At 38.1% G+C, this 18,630-nt stretch overlaps 1 protein-coding gene and 1 long non-coding RNA gene across 11 annotated transcripts in view; one reads left to right on the top strand and one right to left on the bottom strand.

The window, feature by feature from the left end:
* Positions 1-18,630, bottom strand: part of PAK5 (p21 (RAC1) activated kinase 5) — a 436,232-nt gene that overhangs the window by 132,578 nt on the left and 285,024 nt on the right. Inside the window, exon 1 of one of the 10 annotated variants that reach the window (XM_074287864.1) lies at positions 17,553-18,495. The exons of 8 other annotated variants lie outside the window; for them this stretch is intronic. In XM_074287864.1, the coding sequence (XP_074143965.1) occupies positions 17,553-17,586 (34 nt within the window). In that variant the 5' untranslated portion in view covers positions 17,587-18,495. Of the gene's footprint in view, positions 1-16,682; positions 17,412-17,552; positions 18,496-18,630 lie in introns of those variants that run through there. One more of the 10 variants, XM_074287867.1, reaches the window with a different exon arrangement.
* Positions 5,132-6,935, top strand: LOC141555188 (uncharacterized). The gene is made up of 2 exons (XR_012486089.1): positions 5,132-5,517; positions 6,130-6,935. It is a non-coding gene; the product is annotated as an uncharacterized LOC141555188 (long non-coding RNA).

Genomic DNA, 18,630 nt, shown 5'->3' with positions numbered 1-18,630 from the left:
ATTTTGTGAAAAATAGGTCATACTTAAATGGAGTCATTTTTGACTCAGAAAACTATTTGGGATTATGTTAACAAGTGACTAAAATGTATATATTCTTTGACCCAGAAATCTAAATTGAGAATCCAAACAGGTCAAAGAAAGACAGGTCCTTTATATGCCAAAATAGCACCTTTTTGCAGTAGCAAAAAATTAGAAATGAAGTAGACATTTGTCACTTGGGAGGTGAGTAAGCTTCAGTTCAGGAATGTGGTAGAACATTAGAAAGATACATGCTATAGTAGCTAGGCTGCTGAATGAACCTGATGACAGGAAAATAGAGATTTAAATCCCAGGTCAGATACTTAATAGCTATGGGACCCTGAGTAAGTCACTAAAGCTCAATGGATCTCACTTCCTTTATTTGTAAAATGAGGGGATTGAATTTAATGATCTTTAAGGTCCCTTCTAGCTTCAAGTCTATGATCTAAGATTAGTAAACTGTAGGAAACATTCAATATTCAAATATAGCTAGCTAAGCATAGAAAAAAATAAAAATTGTACAGAGTGAATTAAGCAGAACCAGGCAAACAACCTTTACAATAATATAAATGGAAATTGTCTTGAGTAAATATAATAAAGGTAGATGGAGGTACAGATTTTGAACTAGATCAACTTATTAACAGTTACTATTATACTAGTAACCACAGTAAGACCCGCAACCTTCTCAGAGAAGGAGGGGATCCTCTTTAATTAACATACAGGAAAAGGTTGTAGCATTGGGGTAGGAACACTGTAACTGGCTATAATGAGAAAGATGGGCTGGCATTCAAGTAATTAATAATTAAAGAATGTTAATGTTAATTGTTATAAGAAGCTCATTTGTATTTTGTAGTCTTTGCTAGGAGATCACAGCTAACAAACTGCCAACTCTTTAAAAGAGATAAAAACTCCCTTAATTACACACAAGACAGGAAAGGACAGATATACTTTTCAGGGGTGGTAACTTTGTAGGGCAAAACAAAAGGATATTCATGAAATACCCTAGGGAATACTGCATGAGAAATAATTTCTTTTTAAACTAACTTTAAGCTAGCTCAGCTGAATTTGTGAACTTAACTCAAGACAGGTGAATGCAGACCCAATTATGAAGTTAATATAGCATGAAAACATTTACAATCTAGAATTAGTACTGTAAAAATCAATATAAAAAAACCCCCACAGAAACATTAGGATTTTAATCTTTTCACAAAAGAAAAATGTAGCAGAAAAATGGCTGAATGTTGTGTAATTATAAAATTTTGCCTCTGAATAAAAGGGAGAATCAATGCTTTTGACTCCTTTCTTAGAAGAAGTGGGATATGACACATTGAATGTACTCAGTGTTAACTTGTTGGCAAGTTTCGCTATACTACTTTCTCCTTTCCTTCTTTATTCTTCAGTATGAGGCAAGGCTTGCTGGATAAAGGAAAATAGATACACATACATTCATACATATGTATGTGTATGTGTGAGAATGGTTTGATATGACCTGTGTTTAAAAAATTTCTATATTTTTATTTTACCTCATATTCACACATATAAATATATATATATATACATATATATACACACACATATATACATACTCATGCACATATATAAATTCATTCATACATGGGATAGATTTCTGAAATCTCTCATGTATGAATCTATCACATGCATATATAAAATGTATATACATGTGTGAAAAGTAGCATAGACAAATGGGAAATCTGTCAATACATATATGAACCTAATGAATATATGTGTATGTTCATACAAACATATATATTTGTATGTGTAGATCTATCTATATATTACAAACACATGAATGTGAGGTGAAAGGAAAAAATACAGCAATACAAATTTTTCAAAACAGACAATTTCCTTGAATCTCTAGATCAGGGAAATTATGTGGTGAGAGTTTACCTAGATCTTAGCACAGCGCAGAAAAAGTTTCTAGAGCTATACCTGTGGAGAATATTGAAAGATACAGGCTATACAATAGTATAATTACAGGGATTCGGAATGGATTGAATTATCTGACTCGTCACTAACAGTCCAATGTAAACTTGGTAGTGAGCCTCAGAGTTCTCCAAGGATCTGTGCTTTGCCCTGGGTTATTTACCATTCTTCTCAAAGCTGAGGATGACCCACAGCTGAGAGTGATCGTTAACACACTGTATGACGAAGACAATTCAGAGAATGCACAGGCTAGACTAGTGAGCCAAATCCAGCAAGACGAACTTACTAGGGAAAAGCATAAAGCTTTGCACATAGGTTAAAAAAATATCAACTCTACAGGTGTCATAAGTGGGAAGCATTTCTCCAGAGTGTTCTGCCCAAAGAAAATCTAAGGGACCAAGTGGACTTCCAACTCAGCATAAGTTAACAGCGGGATGTGGCAGCCAAGGAACCTTAAGTTGCTCTAAGAGAATTATCCTCCTGTGACCTACTTAGTTCCTTTTATGCCTTTTCTTCCCAGCCCCTGTGGCTTACTCTCCATGTTTGCTCCTGCTGTCTAGTCTCTCTCCGCCTGGATTCCTTCCCTTATGTTCTCCACACAACAGCTTGCATTCCTGAATCTCCTTGCCAGATCCCTCATCATTAGTTTGGCCCTACCTTAATTCCTTGGTTCCCTGTCTGTGGTAAACCTTTCTCCCTGGCCTGCCACCAAAGGCTTCATTTCCTACTCACCTACCCTGTCTACAATTTGCTTTTAAATTCTGAAATCTAATGCATCTGCATCTGGGGCCCATGTTAACATGAGTAAGCCTGGCTTCTTGATTCCTCAATTCTTCATACCCACTAGATCCTGCTATGATTATTCAACTCCACATCCTGAATTTTATTTCCTTAATTATTTCATCCTATTACTCTGCTAGTCCTAATCCTGACAGAGGATAAAGCAAGTTTTGTTTTGTTTTGTTTTTGTATAGGGGATTTTCAATGAAAGCAATGAAAGAACCCTCATATGAAGAAAAAAATAACAAGTTGACCTAGGAAATCTAAAGACAGCAACCAAATTTTATCGGTGAAATTAAATGGTGGTTATCATAGTACCTTGCACTGGAGAAGCATCCAGTAATGTAATACGTATGGAAAATCCTATATAACCTGTTGCATACTATGGAAATGTTAAGGTCTTGTTATTGTCATTGTTATTTTATGATGGAGATGTGTTGAAGAGGGGACCCCAAACTCTGAAAATCCTTGAAGGACAAAATCTCCTTCAACTCTGTCTCAGTGAGGGGCCCTGTCCTGAGGGACAAACAGTTTTCATCCTTGTTATCTGGGTGGGGTCGGCTCAGTCCTGAAACTCATTGAATTCAATTCAAATTCCAGCCCAAGCTGAAACCCAGTAAGAAGCCAACTTGGGACTCCACCCACAAGCCCCGTTCAACTAAAGTTCCCATTATAAAAGAGCCAAACCAAAACCCTCTTTGCTGAGGTTCCAAACATGCCATGCTATGCCAAGGAGCCTCTATCCACTGGAATACTCTTTCCAGTGCCATCCTCTCTTTATCCTCACCTATTTCCTAACCAGACTGTATGCCTCTCTGTCAGGATTTCTAACCTTACTTCCAATCCCCATAATAAACCTCTTTTATCAATCTAGCTTTTTGGGTCTGTAAATTCCTTTACAGAGAACCTCTGCACCACCAGGAGGGAGTCCCCAAAACTCCCTACCCTTGAGCCGGATCCCAAGGGGTTGCAGGGGAGCCAAACCTCTCCCTTTGGTTCCCTGAACCCCAAATCTGCCACTAGACATTTTCATTTAACTCCCTGACCACCAGAAACCCTCGTCTCATTTTGGTTCCCTAAATCTAAACCTCATCATTTAGTTTCCTGACTGGGAACCCCCCAAAATTAGACATCGCTGGCATCCAAATGGAACCCTAAAACTCTGGACACTCAGAACCAATTTGGATTTTGAGCTGTTGGCGCAGTATTCTTCAGGAAGAATATCTGTGTTCTCTGACAAAAGGCCTTCTTTTGTCTCACCCAGACCGGGTCTGGGCTGTGGGCAGTATTCTCCCCGGGGAGATTACCTGCATTTCCAAGCAAAAAGGACTCTTTGTCACATTCTATTTTTAGAGATAGTGGGACCAGGAAATCCCGGAACTCAGGACAAGGTAAAAGACCTTTTTTTCTTTCCCTATCCTACAGTGGACACCGGACACCCAAGCCACCCAGGTCAGGCTTGGGTCGTTGTTCCAGCTCCACAGGCACCATTCTTTACAAATTGCTGCGGACTGACAAAAGGCCTCCTTTTGTCTCCCTCTCTGTCTCTAGAGACAGGAGAGAGGCTGCAAGAATTTGGGAAAACTATCTAGACACACCTCTGCCTCTAAAACCCTTCCTTAGCAGATGCTTGGCTGGAGGAAACTCCCTTGGCCCGGCCCCTCCAGAGACAAAGGACCTTCCTTTGCATCTCAAGCTCTCGGGCAGGAACTCCAGGACTGGAGAGGAAGTGTCTCTTCCACACGGCTCCCAGACCAAGGAGACACATGGCCCTTCTGGGGCCCCCAGCCCTCTCGGAGTCCCAGGCCAGCACTCTCTTTGATCTGTTCTGGGGAGATAACGGGAGAAACTGAAGAGGAGCCGAGTTTGGGCCCTTCTCCCATCCCACGGTTAACTACAATGGAATCTCTGATAGTCGGGATGCAGCCACGAGGAGAAAGGCCACTGAATTGGGGTGAGCTTGGAGATGTGTCTCTGCCCTTGGCTGCTACTCCCTGGAGAGGGGTGAGCAGTCTCTCCCAGCAAGGTTTGGGGGCTTGGACGCGTGGAACAGACAGCGGAGCCCTCACTGTTCGGGAAGCGCCAGGTAAATGCTCTCCCGCCCTGGCTGAGCACCTCTGGTCTTTCCTCCCCCTCCCCCAGAGAGTGAGAATCACAGAGGAACTCAAGGCCTTTTTCAGAACCCTCCCAGCAACCTGCCATTTAAGTCTCCTATCCTGTCCCCTTCTTGGGGTACTGAACAACGGGGAGATTGGGGACTCAATCTTATCTTCTCAAATCTCCGGGAAAATGTTCCACCAACTTTTAAAACAAGTTTACCAGCAATCTGGACTAGGGGCCCACGCCCCTCCCAGAAACTCTGCCTGGCTCTTAAAGGAGCCCTCTGGACGCATGCTCAAGCTCTTGTCTACAAAGACAGGGGATTGCAAACTGCTCTCGGGTTTTTTCTAACTCAGAGCACTTGCTTACAGCTGCTGTTGTTTTTTTAAACTCTCATCTGAACTAAAAAACCTGAGACTTCCAGATCTTTTCTTCTCAGGATAACCTCTGCCTCCTGAAAGGACACTCAGAGCAGAGGTGCCTTGGTTATGCAAATCTCTCCAGACCTAGGTCGGGAACCCCAAAGGTTCGTGCTGTAGGTGCCAAAGAGATGTCCGGGGAGACCCCAGTCCCTGTCCTGAGTTCGAGCAGGAGGAGCACTGGAGGAACTGCCTTTCCACCACAGCAGCAAACACCACAGGGGTTGGACTGGCCCCCCCAGCGTCCTGCTCTCTGGTAGGAATTTGGGGTCTCCCTTTTATCCACCTGGGAACACCCAGGGGCTGGTAAGCTGGGCAGGCAGCGCTGCTACTTTGCACTCCCTCTGGCCCCTTCCGCCCCACCCCTATAAAGAGTGGGGATAGTAAGGGGGAAGGCTCAGGATCTTTGCCTGAACCATCTTGGTGATTTTTCTGCTGAGATTGAGGAACCAACTCTATTTTTTTTTTTTTTTTTTAAAGCAGCACAGTTAAGAGATTTCTAAAAGGTTAAACTGCTTCTTATCATGATCTGCTGCCCTGTCAAGTGGGGACACACCCATCCCTAGACCCTGCCAAAAAAAAAAAAAAAAAAAAAAGTTACTGGCTGTTCTTAATCAAAAGCCTCTTAATTGAAGAGGTCTAAAAATTCTAAAAATTAATCCTGGGATAGCCATTAACCCTAGAGATTCAGAGCATTTTTTTTTTAAAGCCTATCAGTGGCTTATTAAACCTAATAAGAATCTAGGCTTCCTGCCTAGCCTGACTCTGAGTCCACACCCTTAATCCCTGACACCCCAGGGAGTGAAAAGGCTAAACTTTTTGCTCCAGCATTTTCTCTAATCCTTTATTTGGCATTCCATATTGTTAGATGGGCCATCAGCATTCTTACCGGCAGCCTACAGAAGGGACCCACTGCGTTTCCTGCAATAGGCCCCATTCCCGAATGTCACCGTCACCACCCTGGAGGACACCCCACTTTTAATCTGCTCCCGAGATCAGTTTTCTCTAGACTTCACACTTTGAATTCTCAACTGCCCTTCAACCTGGAGAACTTGGGTTGACTGGGGACGACTGATTGGGACAAACACCCCTTAGATGCTCTGCTGCCATCCCCAAACCCCACATCTCACGCCTCACCTCCTGGCATGAACCCCTCAAAATCTTTACAACCTTTGCCAGCTTGAAGCAATTACATGAGATCTTCATCCTTTTTCCCTTAAATGAATTTAAGTTTTAACTGCTTGAGGGGGGAATGAAGAGGGAGCCCCAAAACTCTGAAAATCCTTGAAGGACAAAATCTCCTTCAACTCTGTCTCAGTGGGGGGGCCCTGTCTCGAGGGACAAACAGTTTCATCCTTGTTATCTGGGTGGGGTCGGCTCAGTGCGGAAACTCACTGAATTCAATTCAAATTCCCTCTCAAGCTGAAACCCAGCTAGTTCAGCTTGTAGCCAAAGCTCCCAGTATAAAAGAGCCAAACCAAAACTCTCTCTTTGCCGAGGTTCCAAACATGCTATGCTAGGCTATGCCATGCTATGCCAAGGAGCCTCTGTCTACTGGAATATTCTTTCCAGTGCCACCCTCTCTTTATCCTCACCTATTTCCTACCCAGACTTTTATGCCTGTCAGGATTTCTAACCTTACTTCCAATCCCCATAATAAACCTTTTATTAATCTAGGTTTTCCGGTCTGTAAATTCCTTTACAGAGAACCTCTGCGCCGCCCGAAGGGAGTCCCCCAAATTCCCTATCCTTGCACCAAATCCCAAGGGGTTGCAGGGGGCTAAACCTCTCTCTTTGGTTCCCTGAACCCCAAACCTGCCACTAGACCTTATCATTTAACTCCCTGACCACCAGAAACCCTCATCTCATTTTGGTTCCCTAAATCTAAACCTCATCAGTATGACACAATGGATGTAATTTTGGACAAGGAATCAGGAAGAAGTGGTTCTAATCCAGCTTCCAACATTTACGAGAAATGTGACAATGGAGAAATCACTGTATAACCTCTAAGCCTCTGAAAACTATCTAAGATGGTGTCAAAATTCCATAAAAATAGGGTCCACCAAACAGTACATGAGGATCCCTGTAGCAGAACAGTGACTTAGAAAACCACATATTAAAATCTATGTTGTATTTTTATTTATTTTGTTACATATTTCCCAATTCTACCCACCCTTCTGATCTAAGACAGAACTACTGATCTAGGAATGGACTGTGATCGAGGTTGGTTTCTCATACTGACAAAATCACAGACTCTTACCATAATGACCTATTATCAGACAATATATTAGTAATAGTAGTTGATGAGTACTCTAAAAATATGCTCATGGTTATATGAAGGAACTGTTTCCTTTAAATACATCTCATTTTAGTGTACATATAAGGACATTTCCACAGAGAATCTGAGAGTTGGGAAGGGATCCCCTTTCCAGTGCCTACTTGGATAAGATCCTCTCTACAACATTCCCAATGATCATTCAGCTAAGTAGTATAGAGCTTTGACAGTTCCTACTTGTGTGATCCTGAGCAAGCCATTTAACTTATTTGCTTCACTTTTCTCAATTATAAAATGAGGATATATTGCAGGGTTTGTATGAGAATCAAATGAAGTAATATTTGTAAAGCTCTTAGCTTGGTGTTTGAAATCAGTACTGTGAAGTTAGGAGATCATTTTAAAAGGAATGAATAACTTTAAAATAGGGGGCACCTGAATCAACAATCTTCTGTTTTCAAAACAAATGTCTTCTCTATCCTGATTCCATGAAAATTAATGCTCCTTTTTTCATCTTAAGAATTTCAAAGTGTGGCTTATTCAAGGTTACTCACACATAGAATACATAGACAACTGCTCATATGGAGTCATCTGAGGGGTATAAGAAAAGGCTTCCTGACCAAAAAATATTTTCCTCATTGACATAGTGTCAACCTTACCAGGGTGAAATGCACATTTTAAAGGAGTTAAGACATTCCATTATTTAGAAGAAATAATATATTATACAGGCAGCCTACCATCAGAACCTCAAGGAAAAGGAATGACCTCCAGTATCTAGCCCAAGTCTGAGACAAGTATTCATCCAGTCATGATGCTACATTTGCATTTGAGAGCATGGAAATTGCACTAAATCTGGGCTTACTCTCCCCTGAAACCAAGAAGGCGTTAGAGAGAAGGGCCCTCCCCCAAAGTACTGGAGGGAATGTTTGAATTTTTGTTCCTGATGTATATTTGATGTAACAATAGCTCTTAATAAAGATAAATGTACTAACAAAAGTATTAGTTTGATGACTACTTGATTGTATTAACAACCTGACACCTGACGTGCTGTCACATAGCAGAGATTATAACCCTAAGAGATTAGGACAAAGTAAGTAGAAAAATATGTAACATGTGGGACCATAAAGTGATGCTTGGTAGGCACAATTAACTAGTGATATATATATAGAGGAGTTAATCATATCAGTAAATTATACTTTCCCAAAAATCAAATTTCTCTTCACATTGCAAAATCAAGTCAAGTCAGTAAAATGAAATAGAGATTATTGGGCAAAGTCTTGATTGGCTGGTATTAGGTCCATGTCTGGGTGACATAGGGGATAGAGGACTGGATTTGGACTCATGAGACTTCAGTTGAAATGACCACTCTAAGACTGACTACTTCCCCATGTGACAATGGGCAAATCAATGAATCTGAGTTGCACTTTTTCATTTTAAAATGAGAGTGTTGGATTAGGCTCTGAAGTCCCTCCAAACTCTGAATCTGTGATCTTATGATAAGAACAGTTTTGCAATAAGACACTATTTTGAAGATTCAAAGTTTCTTTAGTACTAATTCTCCATCGACTAAGGAATATCACAATTTCTCTCTGGAGGACTAGGTAGATTCTGAGAATTTCTCCATTGGGGAAAAAAATATCATCAGTCTCTCTGTGGCTTACTTGCTAATGAGTTTATCTGCTTTTCACTGAGAGGAACTCAAACTGGACTTGTATGGAAATCCTTTCTGACTTGGCAGCTCCTGCCATAACTTGTTTTAAGGGCCCAGCTTTCAAGAAACCAAAAAAAATCTCCTCTTCTTGGGGGACTTCAGATCAGTTGTTGCATTGAGAGAATGAAAAATAAACTGATTGTTAAATTCCATAATCCCAAATAACACATTTTCCTGTTTTGAAACAACTCAATTACTCAAACTCACTTATTTTATTTGAGAGGAATCTTCTGCAAATCAGCCTTCTTAAAAGAGCATTAATTTTCATGGAATCAGGATAGAGAAGACATTTGTTTTGAAAACATAAGATTGTTGATTCAGGTGCCCCATTTTTTAAAGTTATTCATTCCTTTTAAAATGACCTCCTAACTTCACAGTACTGATTTCAGGCACTGAATCACTTAAATACCAGTAATACTAAGTTAATGAATATGCTGAGAGGAATGCTCCTTTCTTTACTAGTGTGGCTAGAGTGCTGATTCTTGGAATCAAGAGGACACTGTTTCGAATTCCACTTTTAACACCTACTGGATGCATGACCTTGAGCAAATAATTTAAGTTTTCTGAACTTCAGTTTTTTCATCTGTAAAAAAAAGGTTAATAATACTTCTATTACTTATGTAACAATTGTAATGAGGTAAAAAAATACATATATAAACTGCATCTTAGAGTGTCATGAAAGGAAATGATATTACATTGCCATCGTATATCTGTGATTTCAAAAGATTTCATTTCAAATTCCCAGAAGTATGATGATATCTTATGAAGAATTAAAAGCTAAATTCCATGTTCCATAATGTTTTGGGTAGAGCACTAGACATACTCAGAAAGACACTAGTTATATCTGTTTCCTCATCTGTAAAATGGTCATGACAATATTTATAACCTACTTCTTATCTCACAAGGTTTATAGTGAGGATAAGATGTAAACTGTCCAAACCAAAATACACATCCCTATTCCACCAATCTCATATTTATTGTCTCCCTAATTAAAAGGTAAGCTTCTTGAGGGTGAGGTCTGTATTAGCTTTTGTTCTGATAATTCCCTGTACTTGGCATATAATTAATAATTATAACATATAATTTGAAGAATTAATTTATTTACATCAATACATTGACTATTCTCCTCATTATTTATTTGTTTTTCGTAGAGTTCTCAGGTAGAAATACACTTTAGAAATCATTTACTTCAACTCATTTATTTTATCATGAATCCAGAGAAATGACATTTGCTCAAGGTTACACAGCTAACAAGTAGAACAGAGGCTGTATACAGGAGTCTTCTAAAGTTCCCATTCTCTTGATACTACTTCAAGCTTTTTCCTTCTTTGCTTTTGTGAACACCCAAATCCTTAAGACTTGATTTTTTTATTCCCACTTGGAAAGGTTCAAGAATGGGACTCCCCAACACTAGCAGCACTGCAAACACTCAGGCTCACTAGGCTTCTCATGACAGACTGCAGTCTTTTGCATAACAGAAATAACATTATCCAGGTTGATGTTTTGTCACCTAATTCTCAAAATTCACAGGTGATTAAAGAGATACGATTTTATATTCATGATTAAAGACATCAATAAAATCACAGTTGGAAAAGCTGTCAAATTTGCAAATATGACAGGCAGGCTTTTTCCCTTTGTTTTCAAAAATATAAAAGAACTCAGAATTGGATAGCTAAGAATCTCAATTAGCCTTAATGATGTCTTATTTATACTGGTCAGAGACATCACACTAACACTTCTCTAATGTAGCTCTCTTTCATTTGAAGGTCACATTTTAACACTAAGAGTTGTGAGAATCTGTGATTCAAAAAGGGCAACGGCAATATTGATGTTCCCAAAGAAAGTTAACCCCTTTTTGAATTACTTTAAGATCAATGAGAGCTACTTTACCTCCTCCCTGTCTATGGCATGTCAATGAATATGTCATTGCCAGAATATCTAAAGCTAGAGTCACACTTTGTTTCATGAAATTGCAAGGAGTAAGAGAATGGTGGTTAGTAGACAAGAGCTTTAAATTTAGTCGTAGGCTCTGGGTTCAAATCCTGATGTTATTATTTACTACTTATGTGACCTTGAACAAGTCTCTTTACATGTCTAATGACTAGTTTCATTATTTGTAGAGTGGACAGTCTAGATGACCAATAACGTCCCTTCCAATTTAAGATGTATATGTCTTTCTTCCAAGAAATACACTGATTTAGAAATACATAAAGAGATCTTCTTACTCAACAAAAGGGGTAGGGTGACAAAAGTGGAGATTTTCCATAGCCACAAAACGTTACAAACTAATAGCATCAGTGTAAAAAATGGGATACTGAAATGTTCTTTCTGGCCTATTCTAAAACTGGGGTTCTTAAGCTTTTTTGACTTTCATGGATCGCATCTCTCTGGCAATCTCTTAGAGTATCTTAGAGCAATGTTTTTAAATGCATAAAATAAAATACATAGGATTACAAAAGAAATCCATTATATTGAAAAGAGTTATCAATATATTTAAAATAAAGAAATTCACATAGCCTGCGATAAGACCTCCAGTTGTCCGTCAGCTGTAGTGTTAGATTGTGTTTTATTTTTATCATTCTACCATCTACGCTGAGAGGACATAAACCAACAACTCGTTTAAATATAGTGACATAGTAAGAATGTGGGGCCAGAAGTCAGGAGATTTATTTTCCTGACTTCAAATCTGGCCTTATACACTTACTAGCTTTGTGACCCTAGGCAAGTCATTTTAACCCTATTTGGCTCAACCCTCATCTTTAAAATAAGCTGGAGAATGAAATGGCAAGTCACTCTAGTATCTCTGCCAAGAAAACCCCCAAATGGGTCATGAAGAGTCAGACACACTGAAAATGACTAAACAATAACACAACTTTAAAATATATCCACTCTTTGATAGAAACTCCATTAGACTGAAATCTCTTACCTATAAATAAAAAATAAACATAATTCTCATTTTTTTTTATTCCTCCCATCCTACACAATTATGTCCTTAGCTCAGTCTGCCTAAATTAAGCAAAGTCAAGAGGACCAATAATAACAGCAACAATAAAAGTAATTAACCCCTTTTTTTGGTTGACACCCTTGATTTTAAGCCACACCACAGTGAAGCTCTTTTCAGATGAATTTGGAGAATACCTGTCACATGAGGCACTCAAGATACAGTAGAACCCTATTATAAGGCAGGCAATTCGAAACAAGGATAACACCCAAGTTACAGGTTTTCCTTGCTTTGAAAAGATTCTCTTTCCTCTCCTTCTCTGTCTCTGTCTTTCTCATTTTCCTCTGTCTCTGTGTCTCTCTGTGTCTCTGATTTTCTTTCTCTGTCTCTCCCTTTCTCTGTCTCTGATTTTCTCTGTCTCTCTCCCTCTCCTTCTCTCTGTCTCTGTCACTGATTTTCTGTCTCTCTCTGTCCTCTCCTCTGTCTCTCTCATTTTTCTGTCTCTGTGTCTCTTTGTCTCTGAATTTTCTTTCTCTTTCTCTCCTTCTCTCTGTCTCTCCCTCTCTCCTTCTCTGATTTTCTCTTTGTCTCTCTCCTCTCCTTCTATGTCTCTGATTTTTTTCTGTCTCTCTCTCCTCTCCTTCTGTCTCTGGTCTCTCTCATTTTTCTGTGTCTCTGTCTCTGATTCTCTCTCTCTCTCTCTCTCTCTCTCTCTCTCTCTCTCTCTCTCTCTCTCTCTCTCTCTCTCTCTCTCTCTCTCTCTCTCTTCTCTCTTTCTCTCCCCCCCTCTTTTCTGTTTCTCTCTCCTTCTGTCTCTCCATTTATCCTCTTCTTTGTATCTTTCCTTTCTCATTGATATGTGTACATATATCTCATATATTTCTGTGTATAAGTGGGATATAATGCCTTGCAATATAATTGAATCTGTGGTATACTGAGGCAGTCTTGTAATGGAATCTTACATTCATTATAATAAATCTCCTAGACAACCATTAGCTATCTCCACAGTCCTGCTGGAGTAGAATAAAAAAACACCCTGGCCTTGAACAGAAGCCCAGTATCTTGCACTGGCAGATCCCTGATGTCCCCAAGGCAATATTTTAGAATAAATGACTGAGTTTACCCACTCACCTAAGACTTATGTCTTGGGACTATAAAACAAAAACAAAGATGTCTCCAGCCCAGATGACATAAAGTTCAAGACACTGGAAGTTCAACTTCAGGTACTTTCCTAATATCTTAGCAAAATCGAGAAAATGTTAAATATCATGTATTTTGGAATAAAGTCAGCCCTATTTCCAGCAAAGGCCATCATCATCATCATCATTACCCCAACACACAAGTCTTTTCAAGTCAACAAAGCAATATTCACCACATCTGTCTTCGAGAGATGTGGGATAGGAATCAACAAAAATTAAATCATTTCGGTGATTAGGATATTATGTGTCAAAGTTCAAAGTTAAGATGTGCAGAGGCAAGGAGAGACAATGGCAGTTAATAACAGTGATGAAAGTAGTGTGTAGTTTCATAACCTCAGAAGGAAGTAGAGAGAAAAAAATCACATTTTAAACTTCTAAATCTGTTAATAAAACATATAATTAAAGTTTCGTGACTATGATATAGTGATCCTATTGTAATATAAATCTGAATCCTAGAATGGGAAGGAACTCTTGGGATCATCTGACCCCATTCCCTGCCTAATTGATAAATCCATTAATCGATATCTTGAGTACAAGTAGGCATTCAGCCTCAGTTTGAACACCTCTAGTAAGGGAGCACACACTTTTTTTCACAAAGTAATCCATGCCTTTTTTATACAGGTTTAATTGTTAAATTGTTTGTTTATTTATTTATTTATTTTTTATTATAATTTTTTATTTACAAGACATATGTATGGGTAATTGTTCAGCATTGACAATTGCAAAACCTTCTTTTCCAATTTTTCCCTTCCCTCCCCCCCTTTCCTCCTGATGGCAGGTAGACCAATACATGTTAAATATGTTAAATGCAATATATGTATACATGTCTATGTAGTTATTTTGCTGCACTAATTTTTAAATTGTTAAGGAGTTCTTCACTAAATTGAACTCTGTTCCCTAGTAATTAAGGATCTTATATCACAGATTTAGGGATGGAAAGAATCTTCTGGATCACGTAGTTCAAAGCTCTTCACTTTACTGTGGAGGGAACTGAGGTCCAGAGAGGTTAAGTGCCAGCCCCAAAATCACTGAGGCATTAAGTGGCAGCCAGAATTTGAATCTAGGACCCATGATGTCAAATACATTCTTTCTACTGCACCATACGTATTCCTGCCCAATGAAGCCAAGTTATACAAGTATATTCTCTTTAATTTGGGACCATATTTCAAATATCTGATGTCCCTTACTTATCATGTCTCCCTCTAATTTTTTACATTCTTCAGACTAAACATCAGAGGCAAGGAGAGACAATGGCAGTTAATAACAGTAATGAAAGTAGTGTGTAGTTTCATAACCTCAGAAGGAAGTAGAGAGAAAAAAATCACATTTTAAACTTCTAAATCTGTTAATAAAACATATAATTAAAGTTTCGTGACTATGATATAGTGATCCTATTGTAATATAAATCTGAATCCTAGAATGGGAAGGAACTCTTGGGATCATCTGACCCCATTCCCTGCCTAATTGATAAATCCATTAATCGATATCTTGAGTACAAGTAGGCATTCAGCCACATGTAACATGGTTTCAAGTCTCTTGAATGTAGTTGATGCTCTATTTTATTCATTTACATAGGTTATACTTGGTTAAATAACTGAATAATGAAAACACATGAGTTTAATCATAAACTTTAAAAAATTCTCCACATCCTAAATTAATATTTTAATTAGAGAAACTAGTTTTCTAAGGGTCATATTAAACAATCTAGTTTGTGGGCTCAGATAAGAGGGAGGGGGATTAATATCATAAGGTAGTAACTAATTTTGGCATCTTAAAACAATTTAAAAAGGACATTAAGTTTCTAACAGAAGTATTTTAAGTAGTAATGCCATTTCTCCTCCTTATGCTGTCCATGATCATCTTCTGAAATGAATATTTTTGTATATATACACACATATATATGGATTTTTAGCTGTTAACATGATATATGGACTTTTTTATTTCTTGATTTTTGATGTTCATTGAAACCTCCAAACTACTGTTTTGTAGAAGCAAAAGTTAGATTGGGACTTGAGAATAATTTAGAGGAGTAGGGAAAATATACACATATATAAGTATACATACATTATATATGTAGGAATGTGCATGTTTATATATATATATATATTTTTTTCTTCCTATTATGTTAATGCTACTCAATTTTTACAGCTTTCTAGAGAATTTTTAGAGGCTTCTGGTTACTTTGTTCTTTTTTTCCCCCTATATTTCAGATAAATACTATATCTAAAGTCAGGCAAGATTATTCTCTCATAGGAAAAATATGAGGCATTAATGGATCCATAGAAACTTAGCATAGCCTAGTAGGCCTATTCTAGGCTGTCTATAAAGATGTAAAGATGGAAGAAACAATGAGTGGGTCTATTTTAAAGATATACCCAAAGGGTTGGAGGAAGGAGGGCAGAACAACTTGCTTATGTTTTTTTAATGGAAAATATGTTTAAAGATAGGGCTTGAAACTTCTACTTTTCTCCATGGTCCTGACTTCTTATTTCCTTAAGTGATTATGGTTCCTCATCTCTATGGTAACCTTGGAACAGCAGGAAAGGCTCAGAGCTAAGAGAAGGGACAGAGAGAAAATACTGAAGGTTGGGAATGTTAGCATAAAGCAGCCAGGAATTAGAACAGGCTAAATCATTTTTCAAGGCTGAACTGCAAAGACAATCTAAAACTACCCTGAGATGAAAAATTGCTGTATTATGTGTCTTCATGGATTAAGTCCCAAACCCTGATCGAATTTTTGTTCCTATGAAACAGGTTTGTGGTTTTGATAAACAATGAACCAAAGTGAAGTATAAGAATTTTTCCTTGGGACAAAGGAGATTTGAGCACCAGTTTTGCTCTGTCCTTCACTGACAAGCTTTCTGACTCTGTTTCCTCATCTATAAAGTGAAGAGTTTCAACTAGATAATCTCTACAATTTCATCCAGCTCTGTAAGTCCCTGATGCTATAAAAAGATATATTAACGTGTATTAGTAACCCTCTATATAGCTAATGTATTATTACCTAAATAGCTATTGTATTATTGTATTATAGACAGACACTGAAAAATGGCACGACTTATTCCTGGTTTCTGATAACAGAACTGTTATCAGACTGAAAATATAGACTGAAAGTCAGATCTCTTTGCCCCTAGCTTTGATGCTACTATCTATTCCAAAATTAACATTTACTTTTCTGGCTAAAACTTCTACAACAATGAAATAACCTATGGCTGGATCAACAAGCCTAGAGAACTGTTAAAGGATATACTGGAAAAATAATGAGATTTAAGGGGAAATCTCTTAAATCCCAACCTACCTAGTTTCATCGTTTGAAAGAAGTCAGAGTTCTTTTATTGTCCATCCCAAATCCTGTCTACAAATTTCATCCTTTCTCCATGCACTTTTAAAAACAACAGTCATGCATGAGTAATGGTTATTGTTTTTACAACAAATGGCTCATAGCCTCCAGCCTACAGTTAGATCTCATGGCCTTATAAACAAGACAAAGGGGAATTTAAAGTCAGAAAAACAAAATATTCAGTCATACAATTCTGACCCACAAATATCATATTATCACATTAAAGGAACTCACAAAAACACCTTAGAAACCTTAATTATATTCTCTTTGGGATAGAGAAGGGCACTACAAATATGGACCTGTTGACATTTTCGTAATCATCATTTTCAAGTCCACTTTATCAAAGCTATTCTCTCAAGATGTAAAAGAATATTTATAAATGTAAAAACAAATAACAAAAGTAGCAATCTATACAATGTTTGCTTGAGAAAGAATAAATAAATGCATAAAAATCCAATGTGATGATCTCAGGAGGGGAGGGGGAGCTTGATAGAATGAGATAGGATGAATCTGAGATAGAAATAAAAATTATTTAATAACATCAGACCATTCCAAAATCCAAGTTCTGTCAGTGTTCTGGCTGAGCAGAGCTAACTGACCACTCAGTTGAAAACTGACTTTTGTGATAATACACACCAGATAAATAAAGTAAGGTAGACATGAGAAATACCCAATAGAGCACAATACTATTTCACATTCATACAGAGCTCTAAAATTTATCACATACTTTCCTTACTGCAACTCTGTGAGGTAGATAAAAGTAAGTATACTTAGTCCTCCCCTTTCACAAGTCAAGGAGCTGAAGGACCAAAATGTTAAGTGACTTGCCTGGGGTCTTACGATTTCTAAGTGGCAGAGACATGTTCTGAATGGAGATCTTCTGACTCCCAGTTCAGGATGGCTTTCACTGCATAGTTTAGTCCCCTTGGAGAGAAATGAGTCAAACAGATGCTCACACCCTTCCTTCGAACATGAGGCGATCTAAGCAGATGCCTCAGGAGGGGGAAAAACCAGCACAGAAATGCTAAACTGGGCACGATGTTCTCTGACCAATAATGCTCATTCTTCCTAAAAGACAAGCACTATTGTACACAAGTCTGTTTATGAATGCTCAGCTGGGACATGGTTTCTTAACTTAGAAACCACGTTATGTTTCTAAATTCATTGCATTTATGTAATAAGATTAATAACACATTTTTATTACAGAATCTGAAATGACCTTATTCATCAATCAATACTCAGTGGAACAATCAGCTGAAAGACCCTGATCCCAATTCACAGATTGAAAAGTGAGGTACAGAAATAGTGAACAATTTGGTCTGATATTTAAAACACTGGTGGTTTTCCCAAACTTTTAAGACTTAAACAATTTTTAAAAAAACTTCTTTATTTATGAAAAGAAGCAGTATTGATGTCTTTTAGATTTCTTATTTCTCACTTCTGTTTCCAAAGTTGGAACAAGGTTAAATAATGAACATTTCTATGTTTTCTATTATTATATGTTATATACTAATAAATCAACTAGCATTTAGTATGTGCCAGATATTGTGATGAGTGCTTTTTGTCATTGTTGTTTAAGTCTTCAAATTTTTGTGACCCCATTTGAGGTTTCCTTGAAAGATACAGGAGGAGTTTGCCATTTGCTTCTCCAGTGGGTTAAGGAAAACAGGTTAAGTGGCTTGTCCAAGTTCATGCAGCTAATAAGTGTCTGAGGGCAGATATGAACTCAGGTCTTTTTGACTCCAGGCCTGATCCTCTGCCCATGATAAGTGCTGGAATGCAAAGACAAAAACAACAACAACAACAACAACAACAACAACAACAACAACAACAACAACAACAACAACAACCAAAAAACCTCTGTTTTCAAGGAGCTTGCACTAAAATGGGAGAGACAACATTAAAA

Source organism: Sminthopsis crassicaudata, chromosome 2 (genome assembly GCF_048593235.1).
Source record: "Sminthopsis crassicaudata isolate SCR6 chromosome 2, ASM4859323v1, whole genome shotgun sequence".
NCBI classification, from domain to species: Eukaryota; Metazoa; Chordata; class Mammalia; order Dasyuromorphia; family Dasyuridae; genus Sminthopsis; species Sminthopsis crassicaudata.
This window is presented reverse-complemented; position numbering and strand designations above follow the sequence as displayed.